Source organism: Acinonyx jubatus, chromosome C2 (assembly GCF_027475565.1).
Source record: "Acinonyx jubatus isolate Ajub_Pintada_27869175 chromosome C2, VMU_Ajub_asm_v1.0, whole genome shotgun sequence".
NCBI lineage: Eukaryota > Metazoa > Chordata > Mammalia > Carnivora > Felidae > Acinonyx > Acinonyx jubatus.
The window spans coordinates 47,317,450-47,329,548 of NC_069384.1; the positions used below are offsets into that span (position 1 = coordinate 47,317,450).

Below are 12,099 nucleotides of genomic sequence, written 5' to 3' on the forward strand. Positions count from 1 at the left end.
CACTGAGCCACCCAGGTGCCCTGAGAGATGACTTTTTGAAAGGGAGTAGGTCATGTATAGGGCCTGTTGAATAAACAGATGTGGTGAAAATGTTTGAGGAAAGGAGAATAATCATCACAGACTATATTGTTCTTTACATCTGTGAATGCAAGAAGTTCTGAGTCCATTTTATCTCTTGGCTCTGTTTAATAATGCTACTAGACTCAGAAGTTTGAGTAATATCCTATGCAGTAGAAATAGCATGTTTAGGATGTTTACATAGCAGGCTTTGGGTTTTTAATGATTTCCTCAGTAGTGCAGCTTTTAAATTTTTATTTTTATCAAACAATAATATATCTTAGACCATTAAAAAATTTTTTTTTGGCCCCTCAAAAAAAAGTTTTTTTTTAATGTTTATTTTTGAGAGAGAGACAGAGTGTAAAAGGGGGAGAGGCAGAGAGAGAGGGAGACACAGAATTGGAAGTAGGCTCCAGGCTTTGAGCTGTCAGCACAGAGCCTGATGCGGGTCTCGAACTCACAGACCAGACCATGAGATCATGACCTGAGCTGAAGTCAGACACTCAACCAACTGAGCCACCCAAGCATCCCTTATTATTTTTTAAATAGTTTCCCCGTGTGTGTGGGAAAGAGTGGGTGGGGAGTAGGAATAGTGTACTATTTCTTTTGAATATATATGCTGTATGTTAATTTTAAAACTGCCCTTAGTTTTAAACTTTACACTGTGGTTAATATGTTGAACATTTTCCATGTCATTAATTGTTTTTCAGCATTTTAAATTGTTGCCTGGTATTCCATCTACTGATTTAAATCAGTTCCTCATTTTAAGAGAGCTACGTTGTTTTCATGGTTATAATAAGCACTGCTTTGAACATGCTTTTAGCTGAATCATTTTACTCATTCTCAATTTTTGTTGACTGAAAGAGTATAAATGTTAAAAAGGAATCCATAAGTATTTAAATTATTCAACACTACAAATATAATCAATACAATATTGATACAAATATAATCAATATTATAAATATACTCAAGCTTGGGGCACCTGGGTGGCTCAATGGTTAAGCTTCTGACTCTTGACTTCAGCTCAGGTCTTGATCTCATGGTTCGTGGGTTTGAGCCCTGCGTTGAGCTCTGCGTTGACAGTGCAAAGCCTGCTTGGGATTTTCTCTCTCTCTCCCTCTCTCTCTGCCCCTCCCCTGTTCTCTCTGTCTCTCTGTTTCAAAATAAATAAACCTAATATATACATATACGTATGTATATACTAACTAATGCTTTACTGACTAATGCTATGTGCAAAGTAAATGTCCTTCCCATCTCATTTCTCTGAAGTAGTCACCTTTCACAATTTTGTTTCTTTTTCTAATGGATATTGCCATACCCCGGACCCACCTCCAGTCCCTAACAACTACTGTTTTTTTTCTGTCTCTGTGATTTTGACTATTCTAAATACCTCAAATAAGTACAGTATTTGTGTTTTTGTGACCGGCTTATTTCAGTTAGCATAAAGTATGCAAGATTTATCCATGTTGTACATGTGTCAGAATTTCTTTCCTTTCTGAGACTGAATAATATTCCTCTGTGTGTGTGTGTGTGTGTGTGTGTGTGTGTGTGTCCCCCATTTCATTTATCCACTAAAGGATATTTGTGTGTGTGTGTGTGTGTGTGTGTATCCCATTTCATTTATCCACTGAAGGATATTTGTGTTCGCTCCACCTTTGGGTACTATGAAAAATGCTGTTATGAATGTGGGTCCACAAATATCTGTTTGAGTCCCTGCTTTTACTTCTTTTGGGTATATAACCAGAAGTGGAATTGCTGGATCATACAGTATTTTTATATTTTAATTTTGGGGGGAATAGGCATACTGTTTTCCATAGTGGCTACACCATTTTACATTCCCACCAATAGTGCCCAAGGTTTCACTTTCTCCACATTGTCACCAACACTTTACTTTTCTTTTCTTTTCTTTTCTTTTCTTTTCTTTTCTTTTCTTTTCTTCTTTCTTTCTTTCTTTCTTTCTTTCTTTCTTTCTTTCTTTCTTTCATAATAGCCATTCTAATAGATGTGAAGTTTTAATCTCCATGTATTTGGGGGTTTTTCTATTTTTTTCTTGTGGTTGATTTCAAGTTTCATAACATTGTGTTCTGAAAATATGCATGATATGATCTCAATCTTTTTGTACCTGTTGAGGGCTGTTTTGTAACCCAGTATGTGATCTACTTTGGAGAATGTTCCATATGCACTCTATAAGAGTGTGTATTATGTTGCTTTAGGATGAAATGTTCTGAATATACCTGTTAAGTCCATCTGGTCCAATGTGTCATTCAGAGCCATTGTTTTCTTATTGATTTTCTGCCTAGATAATCTGTCCATTGTTGTGAGTGGAGTATTAAAGTCTCCTGCAATTATTGTATTATTATCAATGTTTGCTTATGTTTGTGACTAATTGATTTTTATATTTGAGTGCTTCTATGTTGGGGGCATAAGTATTTATAATTGTTAGCTCTTCTTGATGGATAGACCCCTTAATTATGATTTAATACCTTTCTTCATCTCTTGTTACAGTCTTTATTTTAAAATCTAGTTTGTCTGATACAAATATGGCTACTCTGGCTTTCTTTTGATATCCATTAGCATGATAGATTGTTCTCCATCCCCTCACTTTTTTTTTTAATGTTTATTTATTATTAAGAGACAGAGAGAGACAGAGCATGAGCATGGGAGGGGCAGAGAGAGGAGGAGACACAGAATCCAAAGCAGGCTCCAGGCTCCGAGCTGTCAGCACAGAGTGCAACACAGGTCTCTAACTCATAAACCACGAGATCACGACCTGAGCCAAAGTTGGATGCTTAACTGACTGAGCCACCCAGCCCTCCCCCCCCTTTCAATCTGCAGGTGTCCTTAGGTCTAAAATGAGTCTCCTATAGGCAGCATAGAGATAGATCTTACTTTTTTTATCATTCTGATATCTATGTCTTTTGATTGGGACATTTAATCCATTTACATTCAGAGTGATTATTGAAAGATACAAATTTATTGCCATTGTGTTACCTGTAGATATCATGTTTGTTGTGATGCCTCTGGTCCTTTGTAGTCTTTGCTGTTTCCACTCACAGAGTCCCCCTTAGGATCTCCTGCAGGGCTAGTTTAGTGATCATGAACTCATTTAGTTTTTGTTTGTCTGGGAAAGCTTTTATCTCTCCTTCTACTCTGAATGACAGCCTTGCTGGATAAAGGATTCTTGGCTGCACACTTTTCCTATTCAGCACATTGAATATTTCCTGCCACTCCCTTCTGGCCTGCCAAGTTTCAGTGGGCAGGTCTGCTACTAACCTTATGTGTCTACTCTTGAAGGTTAAGAACCTTTTGTACCTGGCTGCTTTCAGAATTCTCTCTTTATCTATGTATTTTGCCAATTTCATTATGATACGTCATGGTGTTGACCTGTTTTTGTTGATTTGGAAGGGAGTTCACTGTACCTCTTGGATTTGGATGCCTGTTTCCTTCCCCAGATTAGGGAAGTTCTCAGCTATAATTTGTTCAAATAAACCTTCTGCCCCTTTCTCTTGCTCTTCTTCTCCTGGGGCTCCTATGATATGGATATTGTTTCGTTTCATGGAATTACTTAGTTCTCTAATTCTCCTCTCATGATCTAGTAATTTCCTTTCCCTCTTTTTTTCAGCTTCATTATTTTCCATGGTTTTATCTTCTGTTTTACCTATTATCTCCTCTGCTTTTTCCATCCTCACTGTCACTGTATCTAGTTTATTTTGGATCTCAGTTATAACATTTTAAAATTCATCCTGACTAGTTCTTAGGTCTTTGATCTCCACAGCAAGAGTTTCTCTGGTGTCTTCTATGCTTTTTTTCAAGCCCGGTTATTAATCTTATGACTGTTCTTCTAATGCATGTTCACATATATTGTTTATATCTGTTTTGGGTAATGTTCTGGCTTTGATTTCTTCTTGACCTTTCTTCTGGGGAGAATTCCTCCATTTTGTCATTGTGGCTGTTTCTGTCTTTTGTGTGTTTTAAGAGCTTATTATGTGTCTTGCACCCTTGAGTACTACTATATTTAAAAGGAGTCATATGCTGCCTGGGGCCTGCACTCCAGGAAGTGTTTTTGGCATATGTTGCATGTACTCTTTTGTTGCATTTGGCTGCTCTGTCCCACTGGTCAGTCCTCTGCAGAGCTCCTCCTAGCTTGTAATGGTGCAGTGTTTGGACCTTTAACTAGGTGTGCTTTGATTTGTTGTTGAAGTAACTCTGGGGAAAAAAAGCGGGGGGGGGTGGGGAGAGCCTAATTCCATAAAAAGAGAAAAATGAAGGGGGAAAAGAAAACCAAATAGAGAATCGAAAAACTATAAGGCTAATTCCAGAGAAAGAGGAAGGAAAATAAAGAAGAAGACAAAAGAGAAAATATGATAAAAGTATAGAATAAAAATGCCTAATCAAAAAAAAATATATATGAATTATTATATAATAAGTAATATAAATATAATTAAATAATTAAAAATGTATAAAATAAGAATTCACATATATTTATAAATATATATAAATATAAAAATATATATTTATAAATATATATATATGTATGTATGTATGTATGGTTTGACCATAACAAATCAGAAACTATGAGCCTGATTCCAAAAGAAAAAAAGAAGAAGAGGGAGGAAAGAAGAAGAAAAGGAAAGAAAAAGAAACAGATGTCTGTTGGTGCCTGGGACAGGTGGCTGTGCTGGTCTGGAGGAGAGGCCAGCTGCTTTGGTCAGCCAGTCTTGCTCCAATAAACAAACAGTTACCAGGCACAGAGGGGCGGGGTTTGGTGTAAGCTTGTCCTGCCTCCACTGGGGGCTGCTGTGCTGCTCTCTGAAGTCCCACCATGTTGGTGTTGGGGGGAAAATGGAAACACCCCAATCTTTCCTCCCCGGCCCAGGTGTCTCAACCCACGCTGTTCAGGCAGCCCTCAGAATAGCGAGGGCAGTCAGTTTTCCCTGCTCTACAGTTCTCCTGCTCCTTCTAGGCACTCAGCTGGGATTCAAAACTTCGAATCTTAAAGGACCCAGCTCTGTGTGGCTCCTCTCCCCTGTTCCAGAGTAGGGCCTCACGGTCTTGCTGATAAAAGGCTTTTTGGCTGGTACCCTCAGGGTCTTTTGTCCTTGGGGAGGCAATAAACCCTCTTCCCAGAGCACTCTGGAAGAGGGGACTATTCTCTCCTAGCGTGCCCTGAGGTCGCTACACCGGGCTGTGCACTTCGGCCGGCTCCCTTCTCCCCAGGAGCGTGTGCTAGGGCTCCTGGCTCCGCTCCAGAGAAAGTCAGTCACTTATGAAACCTCCAAATTTCAGCTCCAAAGGCTGTTTGCAAACAAACAAACAAACAAACAAAACCCTCAAAAAACTGGTACTCTTGTATATCTCTTTCCCCTGTCCAGGGTCCAGAGAGGTTTTTCCTTTTGTGCTAAATGGATGCTGCACTTTCACAACCCCTCTTTCTTTCTCTCCCTTTTGTCTCTCCACAGAAAGTGTTCTTTCCCCTCCGTGCCTATGCCATTTTATCTCCCCCAGTTCACATACACGCACCTTGATTCTGCCAGGCTCTCTCCCTCCAACTGTGGAGATGCTTCTGCCACTCCGAGGTGTGAAGTTTTAATAGAATTGATTTTTAAATTCTTCCAGACCTTCTTAAGAAGAATAAATAATAAATGATACATATGCATCATACACTTAAGTAGTTTAACTATTGATACATATTTTCAAAATTAGGAGACAGTCATATAGCTAAAAAGTTAAAACAACTCTAATGTTTATTAACTGATGAATGGATAAATAAAATGTAGTATAACATGCAATGGAATATTATTTGGCAATAAAAAACATGTACTGATACATGCTATAACATAGATAGACGTTGAAAACATTATGCTAAGAAACCAGACACAAAGACTGCATAAATAAAATTCCATATATAAACTGTCCAGAATTGGGACACCTAACTGGCTCAGTTAGGAGAGCATGAGACTCTTGATCTTGAGGTTATGAATTTGAGCCCCACATTGGGTGTAGAGATTACTTAAAAATAAATAAACTTTAAAAAATAAAATGTCCAGAATAGGTAAGTGTGTAGGGACAGAAAGTAAATCAGTGGTTGCCAGAGGCTGGGAGTAGGGTGGGGAGGAGTGGAGAATGGCTGATAATGGATGTAGAGTTTAAGTGCAGAAAGACACATGTAAAAAAATAAGAGATAAACTAAGCGTTGTTTTCACCTCCTGTTTGGAGTGTGTACAGCTAAAGTTTTAATAAATTTTGAAATTATAGGGAAAAGAAGATTTTTAGAATGTGGTTATGGGCAAAACAATTTAGAAAAAAGTGAAATAAACAGTTTTTTTTGTTTCGGTGGCAGATTTTCTCTGACTTTTTGACTTTTAGGAACACAACATGCATAATCCTAGTTGCTTTTAAAAATGATAATTTTGAATGGATTCAATATATTCAGAAAATAATTATGTACAAAAATTTAAATTGAATTTATTAATCCTAGAAGCATTTAGAAATCTGTATTTAATTTGGTAGTGCTTAAAAATTCATGTTCCCCCCCATCATACCCCTTTAACTTGCATTGTGCAAATGCTTCCATATGCTAGAAGTTACTCACCATTTGGTTGAAGAAGAAAAATTCAGTTGCTAGTTTGAATAAACATTAACTTCATATGAACTTAGTCACATTGTTTGCCTTGCTATAATTCTAAAGCAACTTGGGTTACAGTGTTTAGGTGATGTTGCCACAAACCATCAGGTGAGGGGAAATTCTGTTGTTTTATTTAGGCTTTGAAAATGTGTCCTTGATAGGTCATCAACAATAACCTGTAGCGTCGTACTAACAAATAGTATGGTTTTCAATGTCATAGAGTTAGGAAGAGATGCATTTCTGTTACTTGGCAACCCCAAAGCTTTAGATTTGCTTTGTGTTGAACCTTCTAGCAAAGTAGACAGTTACTTATTTTCCAGATTTAACTAGGATAAATGGACAAGACCTATACTTTCCTATTTTAAGAGCTATCTGAATCCCCAGTACGTTTCTACCAACCTTTGGCTTGTGAGGTTAGTAAGAAGCCACCATAATCAAAGAAGATTGATTGATTGATTGATTGATTATGAAATTTGTTGTCAGCTGGTTTCCATACAACACCCAGTGCTCATCCCAACAGGTGCCCTCCTCAATGCCCATCACCCACTTCCCCCCCCATCAACCCTCAGATTATTCTGTTTTTAAGAGTCTCTTAGGGTTTGCCTCCTTCCCTCTCTGTAACTTTTTTTTCCCCCTTCCACTCCCCCATGGTCTTCTGTTAAGTTTCTCAGGATCCACATTAGAGTGAAAACATATGGTATCTGTCTTTCTCCGTATGACTTATTCACTTAACATAACACTCTCCAGTTCCATCCACGTTGCTACCAAAGGCCATATTTCATTCTTTCTCATTGCCAAGTAGTATTCCATTGTGTATATAAACCACAACTTCTATATCCATTCATCAGTTGATGGACATTTAGTCTTTTTCCATAATTTGGCTATTGTTGAAAGTGCTGCTATAAACATTGGGGTACAGGTGCTCCTATGCATCAGCACTCCTGTATCCCTTGGGTAAATTCCTAGCAGTGCTATTGCTGGGTTATAGGGTAGATCTATTTTTAATTTTTTGAGGAACCTCCACACTGTTTTCCAAAGTGGCTGCACCAGTTTGCATTCCCACCAACAGTGCAAGAGGGTTCCTGTTTCTCCACATCCTCTCCAGCGTCTATAGTGTCCTAATTTGTTCATTGTAGCCTCTCTGACTTTGAATATTCTCACCTCAAAGAAGATTTAAAAAACCATAAACTCCCCCCCACCATCATATCCCCCCAGACATGTGTCTTGATTTTGAATGTTAGGTATTGCTTGCTCAAAAGTAGAAGGAAACTTGGTTTAGGGGGAAGGAAAGTTCTATTTGAGAGCTAAGTGCCATAGAGTTCCTATCTCTTGATAGGAACTTGACCCTTACGTGAATTATTTAACTTCACTATTTTCAGCTGTTTTGCTACTTTTTACAAGTGCATTTGTAATGTTGAAGGTCTGATAAGTGAACTTTTGAATACTTTGTTCAGAAGATAACATTAATTTAGTTTGTGAGAGATGCCTTTTACTACTTAAGTTGGAGCGTATTCTGGTTTCTTGCTCATGGTTGTACTGTTGGAGACCATGTTTGTGGTTCCCTGGGGGCAGCATCAAAGACTACAACAGCAGCTGTATCAACAGGGATGTGCTTGTACATTATTATGATTTAAAAAGTATGTCGAGGGTTGGGCATTTTGCCCTAGAATACCGACTTTGTTGTCTGGAATAGTAAGGGATTTGGCAAAGTTACTTCAAAAAGAAACCAAGGATTTTTGCCCTGAAAAATAGAAAAATTCTAGTTCTTCATTTATTTGGTAGAAGAATTCTATCTCATATGATGGTATTTACAGTTCATTTACATATTTAATCATTAAAAATATGGTATTTATTTCTCAAAGATCACATTAAATTTTCTTTGTTTTATGGTTACAAACAACCTTTCACATTCTAACAGGCTCTCTTGTACATTTTGACCAGATGAGAAGAGATAAACCCCATTCTTTATCAACTATAGGCCTGAAGCATTTCTGAACAGTAGACTTGAAATCTTTTTCCCTCACTTTCTTGTCCAACACTTTGGTGATCACATAGCAAAAGGAAAAAAAAAATGTTTCTTGCGTGGTTACTAGTTATATTCTTGTTCTTATGAATTTGTAGTAGCTAAAATTTGATCACTACTTTTGTTTTGAATATGATCCCAAGTGATTATATATATTTCATTTAATTCCATTCCATTAAGAGGGTAACACTCCAGTAAATTTACCCATTTAAACTAATATTCTTGGAATCCTGTCAGTAGGGGAGATTTACATTATCTTATTAAGACAATGTGAAATGGTAGTAAATTATTTTCCTCAAAACCATCTTCCCACCCCCCCCGCACCCCCACCCCCAGTGTGACAAAATCTTGGTTTCCTGATTGTAGTGGGAGACTCTTTCAGGCTGCTTCAAAGATTTTTAGAAATTGTCTGGCTGAGTTATGGATTTTTATTTATATAGATTTCTTATGTTTTGTACATTAAAATTATAAACAATGACTAAAACTCAGCTTTTGAGAATTCTGAGAGAATTACTTATTTTAAGTGGTTATTTCATGGCTAAAATACAATTCATAATGTTTGTGAAAGTTTTTGAAAAATATATTCTTTTTAACCATATACAAACAAAAATAAAATTTATTTCATGTTTAATTTTCTCCTTAAACCTAGCAGACTGTACATAACTGCTTGCTGATGTACTCAATGATGTATTCTTTTTCTTTAAAAGAATATATATATTATATATATTTAATATATAAAATGGTGATGCCATTAGAACTTTTTTGTTCATCTGACATTTATTGGACACTTACTGTAAGCTAGGCACAGCTCTAGGCATGATACCTGTGTGAGTTATGTACTAAGTATTCCCATACAGCACTGAATTCTTGGCAGAATTTTATTTCTCCTCTTTGCCACTATTTAGCATAGTATCAGGAGCATAAATTCTGGAACCAGACTGTTAAAATTGGAATCTTGGCTAGAATACTTACTAGATGAGTGTTCATAAACTATATAACCCCTCTTTGCTTCAACTTTTGCATATGTAAACTGGGGCCAGTGATGATTGTGGTTACTTCATAGGGTTGTTGTGAGAATCAAAATAACACCTGGACAGTATTTGGAACACTGCCTGGCACAAAGATAGTGCTCTATAAAGTGTGAGTCAGTACTACTACCATGAATAGTAATATTACTGTGACTTTTAAGTGCTGTCATCCTGCTTGTGCTGTCTTCTCTTTTTAAATTTCTTTAATTTTAGAAAACATAACTGAGCTTGTTAGAACTAAGTGCAAAATGAGAGTAAATTGCATGAAACCCTAGATTCCCTTCCAAGGAAACAAAATGCTGTGTATGCCTTGGCATTACATTTTGGCTACTGAGAACCTTTTCTTCGTAGACACACACAGCCTTTAATAGGCCATGGTTATAAATTAATCTTCAATAAGAAAAAAATAAGTAGAATTGATCTATTAAGGACTTGTTTTTTAGGGAAAAAGATCTTGCAGAAGCTCTGGAAGCAGGAGGTTGTGATCTTGAAACTTTGAGAAATATAATTCAGGGAAGACCACTACCTGCTAATCTGAGGGCCAAAGTTTGGAAGGTAAAGTAACTGAAAACTAAAGCAAAATGTCATCACTTAAGAATAACATTTGAGAATTTTTATGTTCATTTGTCTAAGTTGCAGAAAACTTTATCATCTTCTGACCATGTTGCATCTAGAGAATTTATCAAACAGAGCAACTTAAATGGTGTGTTTCTGTCATGTTTGGTTATTTAATAATATAGGTTTTGAAGGGCAATGCTTTTTCTTTTGTAGTCATTACAAATGATGTTTATAAAGATTGTTTAATGAAATGGGAAAATGCAACCAATGAGTAAAATAGGATTTATAATTGCAGACATGGAATTATCTCAGCTATATTAAAGACAAGGTGGGGAGAGGACATAGGTCTCTCTGTGTGTTGGAATTATAGGACATTTTACTTTGCTTTATTTTCCTCTTCATCTGTTCTGTAGTGCATATGTCACTTTTTAATTTTAAATTAAGATTTTGTTATGATTACAAAAGAAATACTGTTTGTTAAAACATACAAGCAGCAGATAAGATAAAAACTATCTACTGTCTATCACCTATGGGTAAAACACATAATAATGTCTTGGTATATATCTTTTTATTTTTTCTTCTCTGCACATATATCTGTAACAGAAATGGAATAATAATTGTACATAGCATTCTGAATGTTTTATTGTAGAAATTTAAAACACATACAAAAGTAGACTTACAAAATGAACCCCCGTGACCCATCACTTAGTTTTAACTGTTAATATTTGGCCAGTCTTGTGTGATTAGTATCTCTATGCTTTCCTCCCTGTCTCACCCACTGGATTATTTTAAAGCAAATCCTTGGTAGCACACTAAAATACTTTAGTACGAAAGTCTAAAAGATAAAGACTTTTAAAATAAGCATAATACCATTAAACTAAAAAAAATAATAATTCCTTAATGTGTCCTCACATGGCTGAAGGGATAGGGGCTCTCTGGGGTCTCTTTTATGAAGGCACTAATTCCATTATGAGGGCTCCACCCTCATGACCTAATCACCTCCCAAACGCCTCACCTCTAAATAACATCGCATTGGGGATTAGGTTTCAACATCTGAATTTTGTGGGAGGACACAAACATTCAGTCTATAATATTGATGATGTTTGCTGAAATAAATTTGTGTATGCTATTCACTGGATTGACATGAAGTAGTAAAATTTAATGTAGGGAGATTTAAAATAATTGTGTTCATTATGATATGACTGAAGGGATCAGCATTTGGTGGAGTGTAAATACATTACTTTGTAATCTTTGAAGTATGTATTATTATTTCAAAATTCAGGACTTTCCATTATTACAGTATATTTTCTAAAAATGAGACATGACATACAAAGCTAATTGCTTTTATCTTTCTTCCAGATTGCTCTAAATGTTGCAGGAAAAGGTGATAGTTTGGCATCATGGGATGGTATTTTAGACTTGCCAGAACAGAATGCCATTCACAAAGATTGTGTAGAGTTTATCGGTAAGTTTAATAATTGTTTTCAAACTGAAAAATTTTGAAAATAATATTGTGAGGTAGAAGAGTTACTCTTTAATAGAATCATCTTGTTACAGTTTGGGATATGTTAAATTTGTGAATGGCTAGTAAGCAGTCGTAGGACTTCTCTTTGGAAATTCTTATGAAGTAATATCTAGTATTTATAAGAAAGAGAGCCCAATTTTTAGTGTAGGGTTTTTTTTGTTTTTTTTTTTTTGTTTTTTGGCTTATATGTTCAGTTCTTCTGGTACCTTTATAGTTTTGTTGCAGTTTTAAAATTGTTTTTTTGTGAAAAGGTCTGTATGATCTTTAGTCTTCACATTAAAGG

General features: G+C 36.2%; 1 protein-coding gene across 2 annotated transcripts in view; it reads left to right on the forward strand.

Annotated features, from left to right (window-relative positions):
* The window catches only part of TBC1D23 (TBC1 domain family member 23), a 58,552-nt gene that overhangs the window by 11,429 nt on the left and 35,024 nt on the right, over positions 1 to 12,099 (forward strand). For both annotated transcript variants that reach the window (XM_015065941.3, XM_015065942.3), the window contains exons 2-3: positions 10,177 to 10,288; positions 11,651 to 11,756. In XM_015065941.3, the coding sequence (XP_014921427.2) occupies positions 10,177 to 10,288; positions 11,651 to 11,756 (218 nt within the window). The remainder of the gene's footprint in view (positions 1 to 10,176; positions 10,289 to 11,650; positions 11,757 to 12,099) is intronic.